Here is a 24,034-nt window from a genome sequence, read left to right as displayed (position 1 = left end):
CTGGAATAACTATGGTCTAATCCAGCGGTCCCCAAACTTTTTTGCGCCTCGGACCGGTTTAATGTCAGACAATATTTTCACGGACCGGCCTTTAAGGTGTGGCAGAAAAAATCCAACAAAATAAAATGATATGACCGGCATACAAACTCGGATTTTTTTAAATATAATGATAAATGTGATGATGATGGGATGATCCACTGTGGCAACCCCCAATGGGAGAAGCCAAAAGAAGAAGATGATAATAAACGTGAATCCACTGTGTTGTTTTTTGTTTATTTTGCTCGCTTGGGGGTTTGAATTTAGCAGTAATGTATTATGTGTTAGCGGCCAGGGGTTGGGGACCACTGGTCTAATCCATAGATAACCTACTGACTTATTCCTAATAATCAGAGTAACCCTGCAGGACATAATATAGTCATGGAAGGGGGCGTGGTCAAGTGCCAGGTTGTAGGAGGAGTTTGGGGTGAGGGCATACCTGTCAACATTTGGATTCCAAAATCTGGGAGACCTCTAAAGGCGGTAAGTTGAGTGGGGCGGTCGGGGCGGTCTGATATAAAAATCAGTGTGTCACACTGCAGAAGGTGTGGTCTTGTTTCTTGGCTGTTGTTGAATTTACATGAATTTCTTTCCCTGCCGGAGCACCACTCGACTCTTTTCCTTTCATTTCTATCACTGATGCTTTATTCAACTTCTCAATTTAAAAAAGCTTTATTCAACCTGTGGAAATATCAACAGCACAACTGGGTTGCAGGTTGCCAGGTCAAGGTCACAAATGGCTTAACATTTTATATTGTGTCAAATGTGTGAGGTGAATATGTTTTATTAAAGATCTGGCAACCGGACAATTTTGAAATAAAATATTAATGAGATTATTCATATAATGAGGTTTGAGCCGCATAAATTACGGGAGAAATAACAAAACAGGAGGGGGTGGGAGAACGGTGTGAAATACGGGAGACTCTTGGGAGACGTTACAGGTATGGGTTAGTAGGAGCTGGAGAAGGTGAGTGGTAAAGATCCCACACCAGCACTGAAACACTCAAATTTCACCCAGATGTCTGGAAGCTCAACTACGCCCCCACTTCCACAGCTTATATCACTGCACGTGCACTATGTCACTGCAGTGATGAGATCCTCTCTCTAAATATTATCTGCTCAGTCATGGCATATTTCTCCATTAGGTCTCCTTTCAGCAGAATAAAAAGTTCTGCTTTAGCTCCTTCTACTTGACAGGAGTCAAAGCAAAAGTATAAATACAACGATTATTATCATTTTTTGCTTTTGGTACATGGATGGGGTGTTAGGGTTAAACTCACAGAAGGAGTTAGATCAGGTTCAGCTTTTTTTGACTTGGTTCTGCACTATGGCCTCTTTATAATATGCATGAAAATGGATATGACAACATAATAGGCATATGAGACATTAGATGTTTTTTTTCTTCCTCAATCATACATAATGATTCCCTAATCTCCCAATGTCAATAATATATAGTGTAATAGCCTGAGAACAAACACAAGCGATGCTGCATCAAGACCTTTTCTGCAGTGTGTGCGCTTTTAAAGACTAACATCGTCTTCAGTCTTCAAAAAGGGAAGTTTCAAGAAGCCAGTTTTGACATGTACCACTTTTTTTTAGCCATCCTGAGTTACATTAATGTTAGCAAATGCTTGATGTATGTAACGGTTTTAATCTCTGGCTCTTTCCTTGAGCTCCGCCTATACAAGGCAGAGGACTTGCTTACATTCCCAACCACCTTTTAGCCAAACTGGGTTATGACCAACATTTTATTCACATTGATATTGTATGGAACTGTTTAAAGAATATTTCATTTGATACAAATGAAAGCATGTATATTTTCCCCTGTAATTCTTCCATGTGTGAATTTGAATGGGTCATGACCATGACCAAATGGACCATTCTCAGTTACACTGGACTAAAGAGCTCAGATAATAGGCACTCGCTGGTGATGTCACCATGCGTTCCTGTTCTCTAATCTTCAGAGTGTACCTTTTCGGATGAGCGTACTCGAGTAATGGTAATGGCAAAGCTGCTGGAATGCTGCGTTCGCGCACAACACATGCACGTCCGTTTGTACCATGGACGTCCGAAGAAATCGGCGCCCGTGAGGGTTGTCGTTTCTGAGGCGTTACCTCTGGGACCAGTGTCAGCATGGTCGGCTCACGATCTCCAGAACGAGGGGAGACATTTCAGGCTGGATGTCCTGAATCTGCAACACTTGTTTAGTGTGCTCCTCGTTCATAGTCCTCATTTCAGTCAGGCAAGCCATGATTTTTGGGAAAAGCAATCTGGTAGAGGGAGAAAGGGTCAAAGATCAGGGAATGCACAGTGTTCGATTAGAATAGCTGATTAGAACAATCTGGAAGGGGTCTTATTGTTTCTGCATTTCTGGAAGGGAAATTGTGGAGAAACACTAAACTTTGAGATGTTCTCCATTTAGCATTTGGCCATGTTACACCATCCTTTAATTAATAAGAGATATTGACTTTGATGCAGATTAGAGTTAAACAAATGATCCAGGCGAGAACACCATGAACTCTTACTGTTTCTCTGGGCCGCTCCGCTTCACACTTATGTAGGTCTTTAGCGTGATTGCGAATATCTCCTGAAGCTCATCAATCACTCTGTGTTGCGTCACACCTGGCCGGTCTAAACACACACACACACACACACACACACACACACACACACACACACACACACACACACAAACACTTGTTAAAGCTCGGCCACTATGTGTTCATGCAATTAAACGCCACAAACAACTAACTAAATAATTTACTCTCCTGATGTTTGCTGAGTGCAAATTGTCCGTATCACTAGCCAAAAACAAAGATGTCGACAAAGCGCTGTACTTTTGACATTTGACAATGGTATTTAGAGTGTTAGCTTTTACAAATGTTCTTGCATTTATCACTAGTAGTACAATCAGAATAATCTGAAGCAAATCATTTGCCTGACAAATATATGCTGCATAAATTCCCCAAATACTTTTATTTTGGCCTATCTACATAAATATCTTTGCTTTAATGCCTCTGCCACTAGGGGTGAAAGTATGCATTTTTGCACATACCAGAAATCCTAACTGGCATAATACCTCAAAAATGAGTGTCTGAATATGTGTAGGATTTACAGTGAGGAAAATAAGTATTTGAACACCCTGCTATTTTGCAAGTTCTCCCACTTAGAAACCATGGAGGGGTCTGAAATTGTCATCGTAGGTGCATGTCCACTGTGAGAGACATAATCTAAAAAAAAATCCAGAAATCACAATGTATGATTTTTTTAACTATTTATTTGTATGATACAGCTGCAAATAAGTATTTGAACACCTGAGAAAGTCAATGTTAATATTTGGTACAGTAGCCTTTGTTTGCAATTACAGAGGTCAAACGTTTCCTGTAGTTTTTCACCAGGTTTGCACACACTGCAGGAGGGATTTTGGCCCACTTTTCCACACAGATCTTCTCTAGATCAGTCAGGTTTCTGGCCTGTCACTGAGAAACACGGAGTTTGAGCTCCCTCCAAAGATTCTCTATTGGGTTTAGGTCTGGAGACTGGCTAGGCCACGCCAGAACCTTGATATGCTTCTTACAGAGCCACTCCTTGGTTATCCTGGCTGTGTGCTTGGTCATTGTCATGTTGGAAGACCCAGCCTCGACCCATCTTCAATGCTCTAACTGAGGGAAGGAGGTTGTTCCCCAAAATTTCGCAATACATGGCCCCAGTGATCCTTTCCTTAATACAGTCCAGTCGCCTTGTCCCATGTGCAGAAAAACACCCCCAAAACATGATGCTACCACCCCCATGCTTCACAGTAGGGATGGTGTTCTTGGGATGGTACTCATCATTCTTCTTCCTCCAAACACGTTTAGTGGAATTATGACCCAAAAGTTCTATTTTGGTCTCATCTGACCACATGACTTTCTCCCATGACTCCTCTGGATCATCTAAATGGTCATTGGCAAACTTAAGACGTGCCTGGACATGTGCTGGTTTAAGCAGGGGAACCTTCCGTGCCATGCATGATTTTAAACCATGACGTCTTAGTGTATTACCAACAGTAACCTTGGAAATGGTGGTCCCAGCTCTTTTCAGGTCATTCACCAGCTCCTCCCGTGTAGTTCTGGGCTGATTTCTCACCTTCCTTAGGATCATTGAGACCCCACAAGGTGAGATCTTGCATGGAGCCCCAGTCCAAGGGAGAGTGACAGTCATGTTTAGCTTCTTCCATTTTCTAATGATTGCTCCAACAGTGGACCTTTTGTCAACAAGCTGCTTGGCAATTTCCCCGTAGCCCTTTCCAGCCTTGTGGAGGTGTACAATTTTGTCTCTAGTGTCTTTGGACAGCTCTTTGGTCTTGGCCATGTTAGTAGTTGGATTCTTACTGATTGTATGGGGTGGACAGGTGTCTTTATGCAGCTAACGACCTCAAACAGGTGCATCTAATTTAGGATAATAAATGTAGTGGAGGTGGACATTTTAAAGGCAGACTAACAGGTCTTTGAGGGTCAGAATTCTAGCTGATAGACAGGTGTTCAAATACTTATTTGCAGCTGTATCATACAAATAAATAGTTTAAAAATCATATATTGTGATTTCTGGATTTTTTTTAGATTATGTCTCTCACAGTGGACATGCACCTACGATGACAATTTCAGACCCCTCCATGATTTCTAAGTGGGAGAACTTGCAAAATAGCAGGGTGTTCAAATACTTATTTTTCTCACTGTATATGAAATTATAATTGTAACAAACAATTAAGAACGAATCTAAAAAGGGTAAAGGGGACGGCAAGATCAAACATTTGAAAGGCATCAGTGCAGGTTTCTAATTCTATCGAATCCTATAAATGTTTGTTTGAACACCCAATCTTGTGCAACCCATCATTTAAAATATAGATTGCAGGCTGGTCATGTGATCATGTCCCTTTAATGGAAAGCCTGCAAGATCTGTGCTTGTGAAGTCATTAGATTTAAATTCTAATGACCAATGCACAACCACATTATAACTATTTAAACAGCTTCAACTACCACAGAAAATTGGCCATTTTAGCCGACTTTGGAGCTTTACTTCTGCCCATCTGCGTTCAGTTTATTGGCTTCAGGATTTTGATTACAATCTCAAAATATACTGGACAAAATGTAAAGAATAACATATGACTGAAAAGAGAATCTTGGACAGATGGATCGCCAAATGGGCCTTGGATTATTGAACATGCACCTGTAAGTAACATTTTATTATTACAACCATAAAGGAAGATAAATAAAGTAAAATTATTTCAGATATCTAAACTTGCAATGATCTTGATTAAGTTTGAATCGATTCCAAAGTCGAATTAGTTCATCTGTTGGTTTTAATGATAAATCTACATACATCTTACAGTCCACACTTATTTTTAAGTTATCGAGCTATCAAGTGTCATGGTTGCACAACTCAAAACTTGTGGTGAGGGCATGAAACATTGGCCTTATGAGTTATAATTTACTGTTACTGTGATTTTAGGCAGCCTAAGAAGTGCTGTCTGTGAATGTGTGTAAATGTGTGTAGTGTACCTGGTGAGAAGAGTGAAATCGCCTGCATCAGGACATACTCTTCCTGGTGTAAGTGCAGCTTGCGCAGTGTGTAATGGAACTTCATGAGAGGGTCCAAAAGGTGGTGCTGAAATCCAGCTATTTGAGTTGTAGCAAAGAAAGGAAAGTCAAACAGGTGATTTGGGGACAAATGGAATTGGAAAGAAAACATTTTTTTAACAAAATTCTTTTTTAAGGAAAATTGATCAAATCTGATGTGACTATTAAACTGCAATCAACAGTTGCTAAGCCAGAATTCAGTCAGATGAAATAAATTATATAAGAGGTTAATAGAAGGATTTTTCATGGTATTTTTTTCCCCACTACAATTTTTATCCACACCATGTAATGACTAAGCTAATGTGCCTAAGTTGACTGTAAAAGTTCATCCTGGGAAAGCGTAGACAAGAAATACTTAGAAACAGTTTACATGTCATTCTTAATCGCTGAATGTCAGCTCAGTGTTTCAGCCTGTAGCCTTACATGTCAAACTCAGGGTGAAACAGTACACATTTTGTACAGATAATACATTTTCGGTACAGGGATTTCGGTTCGGTACATGTGCACCAAATGCAATCCTTTTTACGTTTGGAACACAGTCCAAATCTGAGTTCCCTCAGGACAATTTTGTTTAGTCTCTGCCTCACACTCATGTTTTGATTATTAAACCTTGCCAGGGATATAAAAAAAAGAAACTAGATTCAGCTCAGTGTCACTGTGGCGTCTCACTCCATACTGGAAATACGATTTGTAGTGAAATAAAATTTTCCACATGTGCGAAATAACTGCCACCAGGTTTTACAACAGTCTTGCGATATGGATACTTAAGGGTTTGCTTCAAGAATATTTCTTTCACTGAAGCGCAATACATTCAAAGCAGTTTTAACAAACTGTATTGTCTCTTATCCATCAAGCTTCATATCTCAGCATTAAACCAGCCAGAATTTTTAACCTCTAACCATAACAGTGCTAATCTATGCAACAGCAAATGTTTAGATTTTTTTTATTTATTTAATTTATTTATTTTAGCAATTAGTTTTTTTTGTAATTTTAGCAAACCCAAATAGGTATGCATATTTTCAACAACTAGCATGTAACCAGGACACAATAAGATACCTGAGGTGGGCAATGAGACAGAAATATCATATCATATAATTCAAATCTTGGGGACTTTTCCTCACAGACTGAAAACATTAAAGTATTGTTGTTTGTTTGTTTTAATTGATCAGTTATAACAACTTTAAAATCAGCTGCCTAATACTATATAGGTCTCCCTAATGCTGCCAATAGAGCTCTGGTATGTTCTGTAACATGTCAGGTGGAGCCTCATTGGATCAGACATGTTTGTCCAGCACATTCCAAATATAATTAATAGAACTGAGAAGCTTGTGAATTTAGAGGCCATTGCCATTAGGGAATACATGTGCAAAGAAGGGGTGTATCTGATCTGTAACAGTGTTTAGGTACCTCAAAATAGCATCCAAATACAAGCCAGGACCCATTGTTTTAACTGTCAAGGTCAAACTGTCTCTGCCGGTTTGCCTTCTTCCAGTAGTGAATCCTAGAGCCAACTCTTCCACAGGTAAGCATACACATGCACTTAGCCATCCACATGATGAAAAACTAAATGTATTGTGCTGCATCCTTATGCTGCACATTAACTTCTACATATTGGGAACAGGGTCAGGGTCAGGGATTAGGGTTTGGTGCTGTTGTAAAGTTGCTGTAACCCATTTTTCTAGCTATCACAGTTACATGTGAATACATACGCTTGCCCATTTTACCTGCTACAAACACACCAGCTTTGAGATCTGACTGTTTACTGGCTGCCAAATTATATCCCACCCCAAAACAGGTAACACTGTAAATGTAAATGTCTCAATGTTTAATTAACTGTGTACAAAAACAATTTTCCAAATCCAATTCCAGTCTTTGCGATTTGTTGCAGTATCTGCTATTTTTTCTCCAATATGTTCTGACTTCTGTGATCATATGCGAGATCTGTGGTCTAGCAGAACACATTTGACCTACAGAATGATAAAAAAAGTAGGCAACTTGTACAAATTAGCAGTAGGAAATTGCTGATTGTCAGCTGGTGAATCAGTAGAAGCTACACTCGAGCCCAGATATTGCTATTGTGTCAAAAAAAAGGTGGTGTAAATCAATGCATTGCTATTAAAATAAGATTTGTTTCTACACTAGCTCTGTCTTTGTCTAAAAGATGATGCACAAAATGTATCTACAGGCTTCATATCAGTTCCCCTTCTCTTCTGTGTCTAATCAGAGCAAGACTCTGCATTGAGCTGAGGTCATATGTTACAGAAGAATGGCATGTACTACTGTGATTGACCTTTATTAACAGCTTGGTTGTTCTGCAGGTGAGATTCAGTCTCTATCAGCCAAATGTTCAGCTGTCTGAATCACGATCGCTGCCTTTCTAGTCTCTGTCATTACTGTGCAATACCCCCTACTGGTCTTCCCCACATTGCTAAGGCTTGTTAGTGTGCCCTTTTCTTTCAAAATCTTGTTAGCAGAGGGGAACTGATTCTGACAGCCTTGTCCTGAGGAGTTAATATTGCTTGGTGGAAAAGTTATTAGAAGTCATGGCTGGTGGTGGTATTAGATGGAAGGGATAAAACCTGATATCTAACAATAGCATGACAATGAAACTATAGGGGTGGTACGGTACTGCCATGAAGTCTTATTGATAGTGCAGTATGAATTATGCTGAGGGAACAAGATCAGATCAGCAAATCCGAGGCTTGTATCACTCTGAAACATTCATTTTAATGAAGTTCACAATACAAATTGATGAATTGGGCTTATGCAAGGGTTTAATTCAATGTTCCAAGTCAACATCGTAAACTCTTTGCTATGTTCCTCAAACCATTTGTGAACAATTGTGTCTGAACTAATTATCATACTGAAAGAGGCAATCATTATGGGATATTGTTGCAATGAAAGGAGTGTACTTGCTCTGAACAAACCTGGACTGCTGGTTTCCAGGCAGCACATTATCCAGAGCACCACACTCTCTCTCAGTGGGTGACAGTAATGACCTAAATGGCATTTGTAAGTGTATGTAAGTAACCTTTTCATGTATCTGTAATTTATTGAATTATTTCTGTTTGGGGAGACTTTTACTTCACTAGATTTCAAAGTCAAATATTATACTTTTTACTCAATTACATTATGTGAACTTAGTCATTCCTTTTTATTTATGAGTGGATAAAAACTTAATTGGCCAAGCATACAGTGCATCACCAACCAGGGTAGAGCACATACTTTTTTTAACTTGTTTTGACACCAACATACAGTACAGTTCAGCATCAGTTCAACAGCAAGCAGAACATTTTGAGAAGAATTATTTGCACAATTATTTGAGAGATTTATTAGTGTAGTGTAGACAGAGTCTTTTAACCTAAACTGAGTTGATTAACAAAGTCTTGTGACAAAAAAGATAATAGGATAATTATAGCCATAATAAATCACAGTACTTGGGATACTTAAGTACAATTGAGGGTAAATACTTGAAACTTTCACTTGAATAAAAGCACAAAAAGATGCAGTAATATTTTACAGAATGTATCTCTACTTTAACTCAACTATATGGCCTTTGTTCTTCATCCTCTAATGCTCTCTACAAGATTGGCATTTCCCAATCTGGCATCCTGGTGCCATCTCTTTTCCAGGTAAGCAAAACACACACACACACACACACACACACACACACACACACACACACACACACAGAGAGAGAGAGAGAGAGAGAGAGAGAGAGAGAGAGAGAAAAAGAGAGAGAGAGAGACACATCCACAGGTTGTATAAGAAAAAAATTAATCAGAACAGGCAACCTTCTTTCATTGCTCTATGTTGCAGTTTTGATATTCACTTGGACATTACAGGTGCGTTTGATGGTGACCAGGACTAGTATAGGCACTCTGACCTGTCTGCAGTTGGACAACAACATTCTTTGCAACACAATATGATGAAATGGGCTTGACTGCTAAGTTACTAGTACAAAACTGGAAACTAGACTGGAAACTAGTAATCTATATCCTCATATACCAACCGTGAACTACCATGTTCTACTGGAAAGTGACAGACCAGAGATGTCAGTGATTAGTCCAAAGATACACCAAATCTGCCCAAACAAGACATTATTATTGATCTACAGTGGAACCCGGTCATCTCGCCCTCGGATACCTCGACAACCCTATTAAGTCGACGTTTTTGAAGTGGAACCGCCAAATTCTCGCTTTTTCTGAGCATTTTTTATCGGTTATGTCGACTTTTTTATGTCGCCGAACCCTAATATCTAGAGCACAAGGGGGGGAAAAATCTGCCATTTAACGTCGGTTATCTCGGTGCAGCCGCAGAAGAACTCACGGAAGTGGCAGAAAAATCAAGCCTTACAGATGCTACAGGTGTTGTATTGTATACTGGTGAATCTCTGCTGTTAGTTAGTGCTAGTGTTCGTAGTGTTAGTAGGGGTGCGGCGCGGCTTTGGGAAGAAAAGAGCAGCCGCTGAGAGAGTGCCGGTGGGAAGGCACGTACCGGGAACAACAACCGCCGTGAACCAACATATACCAACAATAACGGACAGTGAGAGTGTGGAAGTTTAAATAGGAGCTGGTGATGATGCTAAACGAGCACCACATGTGAGAAAGCGGCAGAGAAAGCACCTGACATGCTGAAGGGCGCCGAAGGGGGCGTGGCAGGTGGATTCCTGACAGATAAACATGTACTGTATGTATTTTTATAGCATGCCTTCAAACAAATCGCGGCAACACTGTTGTGTAAAAAAACCCTTCAAAAACACGTGCATGCACATTCTCATTTATTAACGCACATCATGTACACTAAGAAATTTCAAGCACGTTACTATACTGCCGCCATTTTGATTTTCGTTTATCTCGAGCATCGGTTACCTCGATGCATTTTGGCGACCCCCTAGGACATCGACATAACCGGGTTCCACTGTACTATTGATTGATCTTGGTCAATCTTTTCCCAAAACAATGTCCAATACATGTCACTATATCACATCACACAAGGGCTGAAACAATCGAGTTTTCTGGGTAATTCGAATACAAAAAAATCATTTATTTATATATTTTTATTTAGTATTATTTATTTAAATATTTGTATTTGTTTTTTGATGTGATATGGCAATTAAATAAACTAAATGGGTTTAGTTTTCACAGATATCCTTGTATGCAATTTCAGCAATAATATGTTACTTGTTAATTTTACTGTTACTTGGTTATCTTATGAGTCCTGTCTTATTTTCTCTTGTATATTTAGTATTGCTCTTAAATAAAGAAAAAGTACTTCTTTTACGATTAATCGATTAATTGTTGGAATACTCGGTAGAATACTCGATTCAGTTATTGGTCTAAATTAAGTCTGACTATGACAGGTCCATGGTTCCTCTAGTATATTCCAATAATTATTATTATTCCATAATTAAGTTTTGTATAAATGTTTGGGTGGTCAAACTGAAGAAAAAATAAAACAAAACACATTCCTACCAGATTCACAAAGAATTTGAAACTGTGATTTTCACTAACATACCGTACATTGATAAAAGACAAAGAAATAAAAAAATAATTAAGCAAATATACAGCATTTATTGACAACCACAAAATTCCTTAAGATCAACCTGAAAATTTTGCGTAAAATAGCAAACTAGTGGCTTCAAAGTGAGGTTTGTTCTAAATCCCAAATATGGCAAAAATACTTTTCCGTTCTGTCACTCAAGTATGGCAATTTTAACAAAATCGTTTGCTGTTTTTTCTAAACTTAAAAGGAAAAATTGTCATCTAGCATATTAAACATGGGCATTATTCAAAACTACCTTTTGTTTCTAGAAAAACTGGTCCTTAACAACAATCAGCAACAGAAGCTCATGTTGGGGCGAATTTGACACAATCGAACAAACAGATAAACTCTGCCACTATGATTACAAATAAATTTCAGATAACTTTTTTTTATTGTTTTAAAATAGATTTTTGTGACAAAAACTTGAAAGAATAGTATAAGCAAACAATTCATCATATTGATTAATTGATCGCTTATGTTCTTTTAATTAGCCACAAACAAGTGTCCCAAGTTCCTGTTCTTTAATATGCAATGAAATATGCCCTGATAAGTTCTCAAAAAACCATCACCACTGCCTCAGAAGCTGAGACTTACCACGCTCGGCATCGTTCATGCAGTACTTCAGTGAGCCGCATTCCCAGATCCCTGTCTGTTCGTTAAACAGCATGTTGAAGCGCATTTGAGTGATCTCAAATGCAGAACCTTTCAGCAAAGAGATCTGATCCTCTATTGTCAGAGCTCTGCAAACAAAAAACACCAAAACACGTCCTTTTATAGAAGGATGATAAGATTGGTTAGCTGGACAGAAAGCAAAGCATTCATACAAATAACAAATAAAGAAAAATAAGGAACATAATACATCATTAAATCATCTTCTGCTTTCGGCTGCTCCTATTAGGGCTCAATCAAACCAACTACCTGCATGTCTTCCCTAACCACATCCATAAACCTCCTCCTTGGTATTTCTCTTTTCCTCCTTCTCCCTACAACTGCACCACTCCCCTGCCCTCCCTCTCATTTACACACATGTACTCTGTCTTACTCCTACTGACCTTGATTCATTCTCTCCAGCATGTACCTTCCAGACTCTTCTCAACCTGCTTCCTACTCTCAACACAAATAACAATATCATTCGCAAACATCATAGTCCACAGAGACTCCTATCAACCTGTCCATTACCACTGCAAACAGGAAAGGGCTCAGAGCCGATCCTTAATGCAGTCCCACCTCCACCTTGAACCAGTCTGTCGTTCCTACTGCACACTTCACTGCTGTCACACTGTGCTTATACATGTCCTGCACCATTATCACATACTGCTCTGCAACTAAGAGACTTCCTCATACAATACCACAACTCCTCTCTTGGCACCCTGTCGTACTCATTCTCCAAATCCAAAAACACCCAATGCAATTCCTTCTGACCTTCTCTATACTTCCCCTTCAACATTTTCAAAGCAAATATTTCATCTAGTGCCCTTTCTCACAGATTGTCACCTCTTTCCTCAGCCAGGCTTCAACAACTCTTTCCCAGAACTTCATGGTGTGACAGATCGACTTAATTCCCCCCTCGTTAACGCAGGTCTGCACATCTCCCTTATTATTAAAAGTTGGTACCAGCACACTCCTTCTCCATTCTTCAGGTACATTTCTTCATTACATTTGTTGTAATAAAAGAAAAAGTGGTGTTATCGGGATCCATATCATTTAAAGGTTAAAACCGATGCACTATTGTTTGTCAAGTCAAGTCAAGTCAAGTTTATTTGTATAGCGCTTTTCACAACAGACATTGTCTCAAAGCAGCTTTACACAAATCAACAGTGATGGTGAATGGTGTGCATTTGTCCCATTTGTCTGTCTGTCCGGGGGATCCGGAGGGAATGTAGCACCGCTTTTCTTTGTTCCAGTTTCCCTCTGGCCCCTTCAGGAACCAGGAACAGTAGGCCTCGTCACTAGAGCCACGTCAAGGCACTGCCCCGGCTCTAGTCTCAAGAAACTGATACCCTTGAGGGAGCACCTGGCAGCCGGGATAGCTCTGCCAGACGTGTCCCGATGGGTCCTGCACACTGTAGAGTGAAGCTATACGATTTAGTTCGGGTCTCGTCCGTCCCGGTTCAACGGGCTCTGTCCCAGTATGGTGGGAAGCGAGCAGGCTCTGGTCATGGAACGAGAAGTACACACTCTCCTGAGGAGGGAGTCCATCGAGGTGATCCCTCCGTCAGACAGAGGGTCCGGGTTCTACAGACGGTACTTCAAAAAGGACGGTTGGTGGTGTCCTATCCTAGATTTACATCAGCTGAACCTCTTTCTGATGAGGCTACGGTTCAAAATGCTGACCCTCAAGTTTTAGATCAGATCCGAGGACTGGTTTGTCACGGTAGATCTAAAGGATGCATACTTTCATGTACCCATCCTCCCTTCTCACAGGAAGTTCCTGAGGTTCTCTTTTGGGATACGGTACCAAATTTTGGGTCCTCCCCTTCGGCCTTGCCTCATCACCCTGCACCTTCACAATGTGTCGATGCGGCTCTGGCCCCCCAGAGACTTGGGGCATCCATATCCTCAACTTTTTCAACAGTTGGTAGATATTAGCTCGATCAGCATCCAGCATTGTGTTGCGTCTATCCATACCGCAGTCAGGAAGGTCAAAGAAGGCAGTCACTCACTGTCAGGCAGTTTCAGAGACTGCTCAGGTTCATGGCAGCAGCGTCCAATGTCATTCTACTTGGCAATCACCTACAACAGCATTCAACAGATGCGCTCCTCACAGGGTGGGGAGCGGTTACAAGTGCCCGCTCCACGCAAGGTCTATAAGAGAGTTCCCATCTGCTATGGTACATCAATTGTCTAGAGATGCTGGCTGTGCTTCTGGCTCTGAAGCGTTTCCTCCCACACCTCAGAGGCCATCATGTGTTGATCCGCTTGGACAAAACCTTGGTGGTCTCATATATCAAACACCAGGGGGGTCTTCGCTCACACCCCCTGGACAGGCTGGCATGCCAGAACTTCCCTGAGAGCATCTTACCTACCAGGCCTCTTGAACGAAGCAGCGGACACCCTGTCAAGGCAGGGGTCCAGACCTGGGGGGAGTGGCGCCTCCACCCTTAGGTGGTGAAGCAGATCTGAGAGAATTTCCCCTGTGGTTCTCCCTATATGCTGCAGCTCCGCTGGGACTGGATGCAATGGCACAACCATGGCATAAGTGTGCCTGTACGTTCAGTATGTACAGTTCTAGAAAGAGTTCGCCGGGAAAAAGTCCGTCTCCTCCTGGTAGCCTCACAGGAGATTCCTCTGAGAAGAGATCTCCTCTCTCAATCAGGGGGCAACATAGTTCACCGCTGATCAGAGCTGTGGAAGGTGCAGCCCCTGAAGGGGCCCAGCTCCGAGGTTCTGGTCTCTCCACCGAGGTAGTAGAGACCATTCTCCAATCCAGGGCTTCCTCCACGAGGAGGTCATATGCCATGAGATGGCATCTGTTCACTGTGTGGTGTGCTCAGCACCAATTGCACCCAGTCCACTGCTCATTTAGTTCAGTGCTGGAGTGCATTCACTGGGCAGAGCCAAGCACTGGACTTTTATATCCACAGAACAAGTTTTTGGAGGAAGTCGAAACAATTGTTCATCTGCACCGGCCCTCCAAGGAAATGCCTTCCTGCTCATAAGAAGACCTCAGCAGATGAATTATAATAGCAGAAGCTGAAGCCGGCTTCACGCCATGTGTGTTTTATACTTCCTGGTCATGACGTCACCCCACCGGTGACAGCCGGCCTTCAATTTTGACTGATTACACACATTATTTAGAGCATGAACAACGCAGCCGCGTTCCCAAAGAGTTTCGACACAGCGTCTTGTTCCTTCAGGGAACTAGAGTTACATACGTAACCTCGAGAGGTTTTTTATATCTTTTTTTGGCCTATGTATGAGACATGAAAATGTTACTATACTACATATCAGTATACTGTATTACTTACTGATCAAGGGAAATTGCTGTGTAAATTTTTTCATGATTTGGATCTTATTAATGTCGCTAAGTGAACTTTTTTGGTGTGTTATTACCTTAAAAACAGGTAGACAGGTAGAAAGTACAGCCAGTTCCTAAAATTGGTGTGTTGGAGCATGAGAAATGGGCTAAGAATCTAAGTAACTTTGACATGGATAAAATTGTGATAGGTAGATCACTGAGACAGATAACTGGGTAAATCTTTTGTCAAGTCAAGTCAAGTCAATTCAAGTCACTATGGAAAGGAGGCTGCACTATGGGAAAAAGGTAAGCCATTAAAGTTAGTGTGATGTGGGCCAAATCCTTGAGCCCTGTTTTTTTTTTTTTAATTGGTACCACCTACAGTACCTAAACACTAATGCTGACCAACTACCGTAATTTCCGGACTATTAAGCACACCCGAATATAAGCCGCACCCACTGAATTTTAAAAAGATTTTTATTTTGAACATAAATATGCCTCACCTGTCTATAAACTGCAGGTGCCTACATTGAACTAAGTAGTGGCTTATAGTCCGAAAAATACGGTAATAACAATAATAATAATAAAAATACATTCTATTTATAGGCACCTTTCTCAACACTCAAGGACACCGCACAATAAGTTACAAGACAAAGCATGAAACAACACAAAGAAACAATGTACACAGCTTATGACAAATACAAAACAACAGTGTAACAGGGCCAATAAGATTTAGGAAGAGTGGAGGAGGGAAGAGTATGCAAAGCTAAACAGGTGAGACTTTAGGCTAGATTTTAAAACAGAGAGTCAATTATTAGGAGGTAAAAAGTTCCAGAGCCGAGAAGCAGAGCAGCAGAAAGCCCTATGCCCTGTGGTGGCGAGACATGCAGAAGGAACAAAAAGAAGGAGAGACGAGGCAGATCTAAGAGAACGAGAAGGAACATGAATATGGAGAAGATCAGACAAATAGGAAGGGGCAAGGTTGTGAATAGCCTTAAAAGTGAAAGGTTGTGAAGTCAATGCAAAGCTTGACCGGAAGCCAGTACAGCTGCTGCAAAACTGGAGTAATGTGGTGAAAGGTGAGTTTTAGTAATTATACGAGCTGAGTTCTGTACCAGTTAAAGCTTACGAAGAGATTTGTGAGTAAAACCAAAAAAGAAGGGAATTAAAGGAGGATAGCAGTAGCATGGTGGTTGAGAGAAGATATATGATATTAAATTCCAGAGTAAGAACGGGAGATTCGAGGATGGATTTGGCCTGTAGTTAATGTCAACGGTCTGCTACACTGACTCAGTACTACAGTTTGCTTCTGATCACCATCACTGTACCCCGCAACATAATTTATCTGTAATAAATGGACATTCGGTTCAACCCAGATAAAAATAGGTTCCCTCTTGAATCTGGTTCCTCTCAAGGTTTCTTCCTTATGCCATCTCAGGAGTTTTTCCTTGCCACAGTCGCCACTGGCTTGCTCATCAGGGACAAACTTACACTTATAAAGAACATCTTGTGCATTTTTATCACCACATTATCTGTGTAAAGCTGCTTTGAGACAATGATAATTGGTAAAAGCGCTACACAAATAAAAATGAGACTGAGTGATGTTATTAGTATGTGATTGAAATTACAGTGCGCTGTCTAGGAGGACTCCCAAACCTAAATAGAAGGGGAAACAAAATAAATGTCAAATGAGAGGAAAAAATTCCAAATTTAAGATAAAATTGATTTAGTCCTGATTAAAATAAATTCTGTTTTCCCACTATTTCATTTGAGAATATTGGAAGAGAACCAGGATTTGAGTTCATTAAAGCAGTCAAGAAGGGAGAAAGGAGGCTGGGAGGAATTAGGGTTGCTGGAATAATAACAGTGGAAATGGATACCATATTTACGATGGATATTGCCAAGAGGAAGAAAGTGGATAATAAAAAGAAGAGGTGCCAGGACAGAAACCTGGGGGACTCCAGTGGTAACAGGGAAAGATTAGGAACTAAATTAGTGTAATTTGTTGAACTGTGTGCACCCTGATAGATATGATTTAAACCAGTTCAGGGTAATGCCAATTGAAATAAGTCGATTAAGAAGGATAGTATGAGAAATAGTTTCAAAGGCCGCACTTAAATCAAGAAGGATAAGATGAGTATCTAAACCAGAATCAGGTCATTAATGAATGAATAATAAATGAATCAGGTCATTAATAATTTTTTAAGTTCAGTTTCTGTACTATGAAAGTGACAAAAACCAGAATGGAATTGTATATACAAGTTTTTAAACGTTAAATGAGAGTGAAGCTGAGAAGCAACTTTTTTTTTAAGGATTTTAGAAAGGAAATGTAAATTGAAGCGAGGACAGAGATTATTGAAATCATTAGGATCAGCACCAGTTTTTTTCAGAATTGGAGTAATAGCAGCGGTTTTAAGAGCCATAGGAACAATACCAGTGATAAGAGAGAAGCAAATGATAGCAGAATTAAGAGGAAGCAAAAAGGGGAAACAGGCCTTAACCAAAACACTGAAAAGAGGATCCAGTGAGCAAGTAGAAGACTTAGACTTATGTATAAGATCTAAAATATCTGAGGTGGTATGGAGCTGAAAAGCAGAGAATAAGTGAGGAATAGGGTTAAAACTCAGAAGAAGGGGTAAGGGAGGAAGGTGAACCTAAGTGCAGGTAAATTTTATATAATTTATCATTGAAAAAGGATATCAGAGAGTTGCAGAAGGTAAAGAACATTGAGGTCTTAAAATAGTATAGAAAAGTAAAAACAGTGTCTAAATTTTGCCTTTGTTAGAACAGATCAAACCAGAATAGTAACTAGATTTAGTATTAACAATACAATTCTTATAGTGCAGAGTATGACTTTTGTACGCATCTTTATGGACCGTAAGACCAGTTTTCCTGAACAGCCGCATCAACAAGGTGAACAGACCAGGGAAGGTCTCAGAACAGAACGGAACAGGAACCGATTCAGTTTGCCAGAGAGCAGCGGCATCAAACCCATGCCAGCGTCCTCTCAACCACAATCAACAAGTATATGTCTAAACCTAAAGGATCTGCTGCTAATGTCTTGGTCCCATAAAAAAACAAAAAACACACCCTTTAAAGATCTTATGAGGTCCTCATGGGTTAAAGCTGTTATAATAAAAAAAGGGAGACCTATTCAATATTTGGCAGGTGGTTTTAATGTTATGGCTGTAATAATTTACGTGGCATTGCTGGATATCAAAACACAATGTTCTAAGTTGGTATCTCTGATTGGAAAGGAGTGGTATACCTGAAGGTTTTGATAAGCTTGGCGTAGCTGATGATGTTCTGGATCATATAGGTGCTCAGGTCTGTAATATGAGGAAGATTGGTGAACTGCAGTTTTTTGTCTTCGGTTTGCTTAGTTTGGAGCATGCTGCAAAAGGAGGAGTCAAGCCTGCTGGTGTTCTCTCTGGCGTCATCCACCTCCTCGTTCCTCTCGGCCACCCTAGTGTTCTCATCACGGTCAAGCGGCTATGGACCACACACACACACACATTACCTTAGCACAGGGATTATAATTTGTATACATTCTCTCGTACATTACTTTTATGTACATAAAGTATCTGTATTCAGTCCACAGTATATTTCAAAATGTCAGTATTCAGAAGATACCTTCCTTATAAATATTTAGATGAATCCATATAAAAATGTTTTTTTAACAAATTGGTCTACAGAAACAGGTACAGCAGCAGAAAAAAGAGAACATTTTGGAGAAAATGTCAATTTTAAGGTACTTGTTTTTGTGTATTAAATGTGTCCCTATTAGGTTGCACTAGCTTTCTGAACATTTTCACTCTATTTATATTAATCGTTGCTTATTCGTCTTGAGAGTATATTCACCACAGAGCGATAGAATAAAGAAAGCTGACGAGTAATGGAGTGTATTATTACTATATATTTTTTGTATGTCCTTACAGGATATATTCTGTGAAGTGATTCATGTTTGGAAAAAAGGGCCATTTCTATTTAACTGATGCACCACATGCCCTGTGAAACCTTCATAAGTAGAGTGACTGAATAATATAGTTTTTCAGATCTATCTTTTCTCATATTTACATCGTCTCTGGGGGGTTATTACTAGGGTGTGGTCAGTACTTATGACTGGAGGTGGAGTCTTTGTGTTATGTAGTGAATAAGCATACAGCTGTGTGAGTCTGTGCAGAAAAAACTGTTCACAGATAAAGACAGATCCAGGCTCTTTTTCACACCTCATTCTTCTCAGCTGTTACAGAAAGATCATAAAAACACACTATTACTATGTGTTAAAGCTGAGACGCACTCTGCAAATGGGTTTTCAAAATGGGGTCCTTTCAATGCAGCACTTCATCATTACGTCTGTAAATTTCACATACAATGAACAGATAAACAAGTTAAAATTAATTGAAAAAAGTGCTTTTTGTTTTATAGAAATAGACACAAGGTAGAAACATGGTTTTATTAGAAATATGTTTTTGTTTTAAAGTTCACTGGTGATGTTGAAGGTCAGGGTACTGGAGCAGAACTTAGTCTTTGTCACATGGCCTAATTTCATGTATTGTACAATGGGTGTAGAAAGACTTTTGTTCATATTTGTATTTATTGTTTAGGACATTGTGATGTCACATGCTCACCAAAAAATGTGGTATCACACAACTACAACAACAGTAACATTTACAGTATTTATGCAGAGCAACTTTCAATTATCTCATTTATACAGCTGAGCAGGTGAGGGGTGAGAGCCTTGCTCAAGGGCCCAGCAGTGGCAACTTGACAGTGCTGGGATTCAAACTCACAACCGTCTGATAAGTCTAACATCTTAATCACTAAGATACCACTTTCCTAGTGGTATTTGTGCTCAGCACAGTGAATTAAATTTCTTTTAAGTATTATAGTGACCGCAAATGCCCAAACTACCAAATTATGTGCAAATGCAAGGCTTTAGACATGTGACATCTAAACACTCAACCAACTGACTAAGGAGAATTGCATTATATGCATTTTTAGTAAAACAGAAGCATTTAATGGTTGACCTTTGCACTTGAAAGCAAAAATCTAATTTTCAACTTTCATCGAGCACAAATCTAAGTTTCACCCATTAACTTACTGTTACTGAACACATTTAAGAAAATGTGGAAAAAAAGTAAGAAAAAATGCAACCTTCTCAGCAACAAAATGGCTACAGTCTAACCCTAAGCACACGCTTTCAAGGTCCTCTGTAAATGTTAACATCGTTAGCATTTAGCAACACCAGTTTTGTCAACATCATTAGCCATTATCAACATCAGTTTTAAAAAAACAGGCCTGAAACCTTCAGCAGCTTTTAATAAGCCCTTTTTATTTAGCTATTTACACTTCTGTGTATAATAGGCTACACATTCATTAGGTGTGCAATGCCCTATGCCAGGGGTGGCCAACCAGTCAGAGACCGAGAGCCACATTTTTCACTGTGTTACCGCAAAGAGCCACATCATACACATGGGCACACATGAACATCACCCATCCTTCCTCTTACACACACACACACACACACACACACACACACACACACACACACACACACACACCTCTGCTCAGCCAGATTTATTGTAAATGTCACACACCAACATAATGACAGAAATGGACTCCCACAGTACTAAGACCACAGGACAGTCATTTTCAACAATGAACATTGTGTGCACTGTCTCACACACAAACTCTGTTTAACCAAGTCCACAAACAAAAATATAATAATTTACAATAGCGTTTTTCTTTTACTATGCATGTTACTTAGTGGGACTTTTGGCATTCCTTGCCTTAAACAATCCTCTTCAAATCTGCCTCGTATTCCGTTGTTGCCCCTCGAAGCAATTCTTTTACACGTGTGTCAGTCAGAACAGATCGATGCTTTGATTTCACGTGTTTCAGGGTAGAAAACAAGGACTTTGTGTGTGTGTTTTTTTTTTATGTGTGCGTTCACTTCGCTTGAGTGTAATATGGTATTTTCGTCAAACGCGCATGTGCGTGAGATGAATATACCGCAGGGGTGGGCAATTAATTTTTACAAGGGGCCACATGAGAAACCTGAATTGTGTCAGAGGGCCACACCAACGATAATATTTTAGAGATGCACCGAAATGAAAATTCAATTCAAAAGTCAATGAAATCCATAATTTTGTGTTATACCTTTTGCCTTGGCACCATCACTGGAAAACTTTCCTGCCTTTTCACACTGTGAAAAGTTCAGTGCGCATGCTCGGATTGACTATACTTTACTGCGCCGCGTTCTTCTCATATTTAGAATCGGGATGTTTGGATTTCAGGTGATAAATTAAACCCGACTTGGAGAAACTCTTTGCAGATACACCCCTCTTGAAATTTCAGCATTGCATGTTTTGCACATTGCTCTCCGCACACCGCAGACATGTTGCTCTTATCCAGATAACCGTGTGCTGCTGCGCTTTTTTATTGCGTCATTACAGTTGTGTTTCTGCCGTGTTGTTTCGGGGATTTAGGTATTTCCGAAAATTCTCGGTGCATCCCTGTAATTTATGATTGGCCTCATGCCAACGTCTGATATACCGCAAAGTTTCCCAGTAGGGGCAAGCTCATTTAAGTCTTAAAAATACCGTACTGAACTTAAGCAAAGCGAACACGCACATTAAAAATCAAATACACAAAAATCGATATGAACGTAAGAGCCGCATGAAACCAGCCAAAGAGCCGCATGCGGCTCGCGAGCCGCGGGTTGGCCACCCCTGCCCTATGCTATGAACTAGCACAACAAAAAATACATTCACAACCATTTCATTCCATTCAGCCACAAGTCACCATTCAGCATTGAAATAGGATTTAGGATTTAAATGTGGTAACAACTTGCTGCGGATATTTTAATAAAAGAGAATCATGAAAGCAAAATCTATACAGAACACTATATCTCTCAAGCTTTTGTATGTTCAAAACCTAAAATGTTTAACCAATATAATTCCTACAGTTTATAACTCAATATAAGCACACAGTAGATTTGTATTATTCTATATTTTAGTTTTATATTTCTTGTTTGACTCAGCTGCCTTTATGTACATTTTGTTTTTTTTCTATTGTCTATTAATATATGATCCAAGCGCTAAAGGTGTAAGGTATAAAGTTATTCTCCATTATCTTCTTCTCCTGACTAGTGTATACATGGCAGCCCATAGAACCATAGTAAGGTAAAAAAAAGCTGTGAAATTTGGCACACTGTTTAAAGAGAACATTCTGAGCAAATTGCCAAAGCTTCACCACCAGCAATGAGTTATGTCTGGGCCTGATTTGGAACCATGTTTATCCTCATGACATGTCCAAAATGTAAAAGCTAGGCATCCCTGGATTTCCTGGGTCAAGACTTTAAAATTTTCTACCATTTGAATTTCATTCACCACTGCAAATGTCGTTTTCAGAGTAATCTCAAAAAAGTTATATAAAGACACATTTTTTTACTCTAAACCATTTGCCTGTAATGGGTCAACAAATCTGACAAGGAAGCTACCAACAAGAGGTGAAGCAGTAGCATGCCTTGCCTTATGCAACAAATTTCCTCACTCACCACCTTTGGTCAAAAGTTACAATATCATACTTAAATGCTATTATTTTAACTGCCAATATTAGTACACTTCCTTCTTCCAAACTTTGTTTGGTTTACATCATCACATTTCCTACAACAGTCAACAATTCTTCCACTGTCTGTAGTTAAAGGTTTTAAAAAAAAAAATCACTTTTGAATCTATATGAAATGTTGGCTTTGCTTTGCTATGATTATTTATGCAAATTCTTCTTCTTTCGGCTTCTCCTATTAGGGGTTGTCACAGAGGATCATCCATCTCCATACCGCCCTGTCCTCTGCATCTGCCTCTTTCAAACCAACTACCTGCATGTCTTCCATCACCACATACGTAAACCTCCTCCTTGGTCTTCCTCTACCGATATACCCCATGTCCCTCCTCTACACATGTCCAAACCATCCCAATCTCGCCCCCCTCACCTTGTCTCCAAAACGTCCTACATGCACTAATAACCTCGTTTCTCTTCTCAACCTGCTCCCTGATATCATCACAAATCACAATATCATCTGCAAACATCATAGTTCACAGAGACTTTTGTCTGACCTTGTCAGTTAACCTGTCCATCACCACTGCAAACAGGAAAGGGTTCAGAGCCGATCCTGGATGCAAGCCCACCTCCTCCTTGAACCAGTTTGTCGTTTCTACTGCACACTTCATGATTGTTTATGTAACAGTTAGCTAAAAGCAGTGTACATTTGAATGTACACATGTACATGAAGCTAACCAAGTCTGGGTGCTTGGCTCTGAAAATCCTGCTTGCAGCTTTAATTATTAGGGGTTCAAGCATGAATTGCTGAAACCCTATTGTTATTGTAGAGATTTATCAATATTTGTATTATTATCCCTCTGCCCTGAAACTGATCGTGCAGACTACACCGTAAGGCCTAGAGAGTTGAAGCTTGGCCAGATGGTAAAGCTCAATTTGGACAGTTGGACAAAGGGAGGTGCTACAGTCCAAAAAAGGTAATTTCACACGTTTGGCTATAGCTCGTACAAGGTTTATCATAGACTCAAAATTTTTAAAATTGGGTCAAAAATTAAGTTATGTTAAAAACATAAAAACTTTTGTGAACTTGTCCTAGGTTTTTCGTGCCGTCGGAACGAATCCAGTGCAGCAATGTTCAGTGGACAGGAATTGTTAATGTGAACTTTCAAAACAACTTTCAGTTTAACATCGAAAAGGCTCGCCAAAACGTTCGTAGTAGGCGGGGCCACTTTTATTAAAATGTGAACAGAAAAAGATATCTTCACAAAAAAAATTGTGTAGCTTTGCCACTTGGTGGCGCTAAACAAGGAAAATTTTT

At 39.8% G+C, this 24,034-nt stretch overlaps 1 protein-coding gene across 7 annotated transcripts in view; it reads right to left on the bottom strand.

Annotated features, from left to right (window-relative positions):
• Window positions 1-1,634: 1,634 nt before the first annotated feature.
• The window catches only part of nr1i2 (nuclear receptor subfamily 1, group I, member 2), a 63,012-nt gene continuing 40,612 nt past the window's right edge, over window positions 1,635-24,034 (bottom strand). For all 7 annotated transcript variants that reach the window (XM_046845582.1, XM_046845581.1, XM_046845577.1 and 4 more), the window contains 5 exons: window positions 18,422-18,645; window positions 11,790-11,935; window positions 5,574-5,690; window positions 2,562-2,667; window positions 1,635-2,306 (listed from right to left, as the gene is read on the bottom strand). In XM_046845582.1, coding sequence (XP_046701538.1) covers window positions 2,165-2,306; window positions 2,562-2,667; window positions 5,574-5,690; window positions 11,790-11,935; window positions 18,422-18,645 — 735 coding nt within the window. In that variant the 3' untranslated portion in view covers window positions 1,635-2,164. The remainder of the gene's footprint in view (window positions 2,307-2,561; window positions 2,668-5,573; window positions 5,691-11,789; window positions 11,936-18,421; window positions 18,646-24,034) is intronic.

Source organism: Silurus meridionalis, chromosome 3 (assembly GCF_014805685.1).
Source record: "Silurus meridionalis isolate SWU-2019-XX chromosome 3, ASM1480568v1, whole genome shotgun sequence".
In the NCBI taxonomy this organism is placed as follows: domain Eukaryota; kingdom Metazoa; phylum Chordata; class Actinopteri; order Siluriformes; family Siluridae; genus Silurus; species Silurus meridionalis.
The sequence above is the reverse complement of the archived record's forward strand: the minus strand, read 5'-3'. Positions and strand labels throughout refer to the sequence as shown.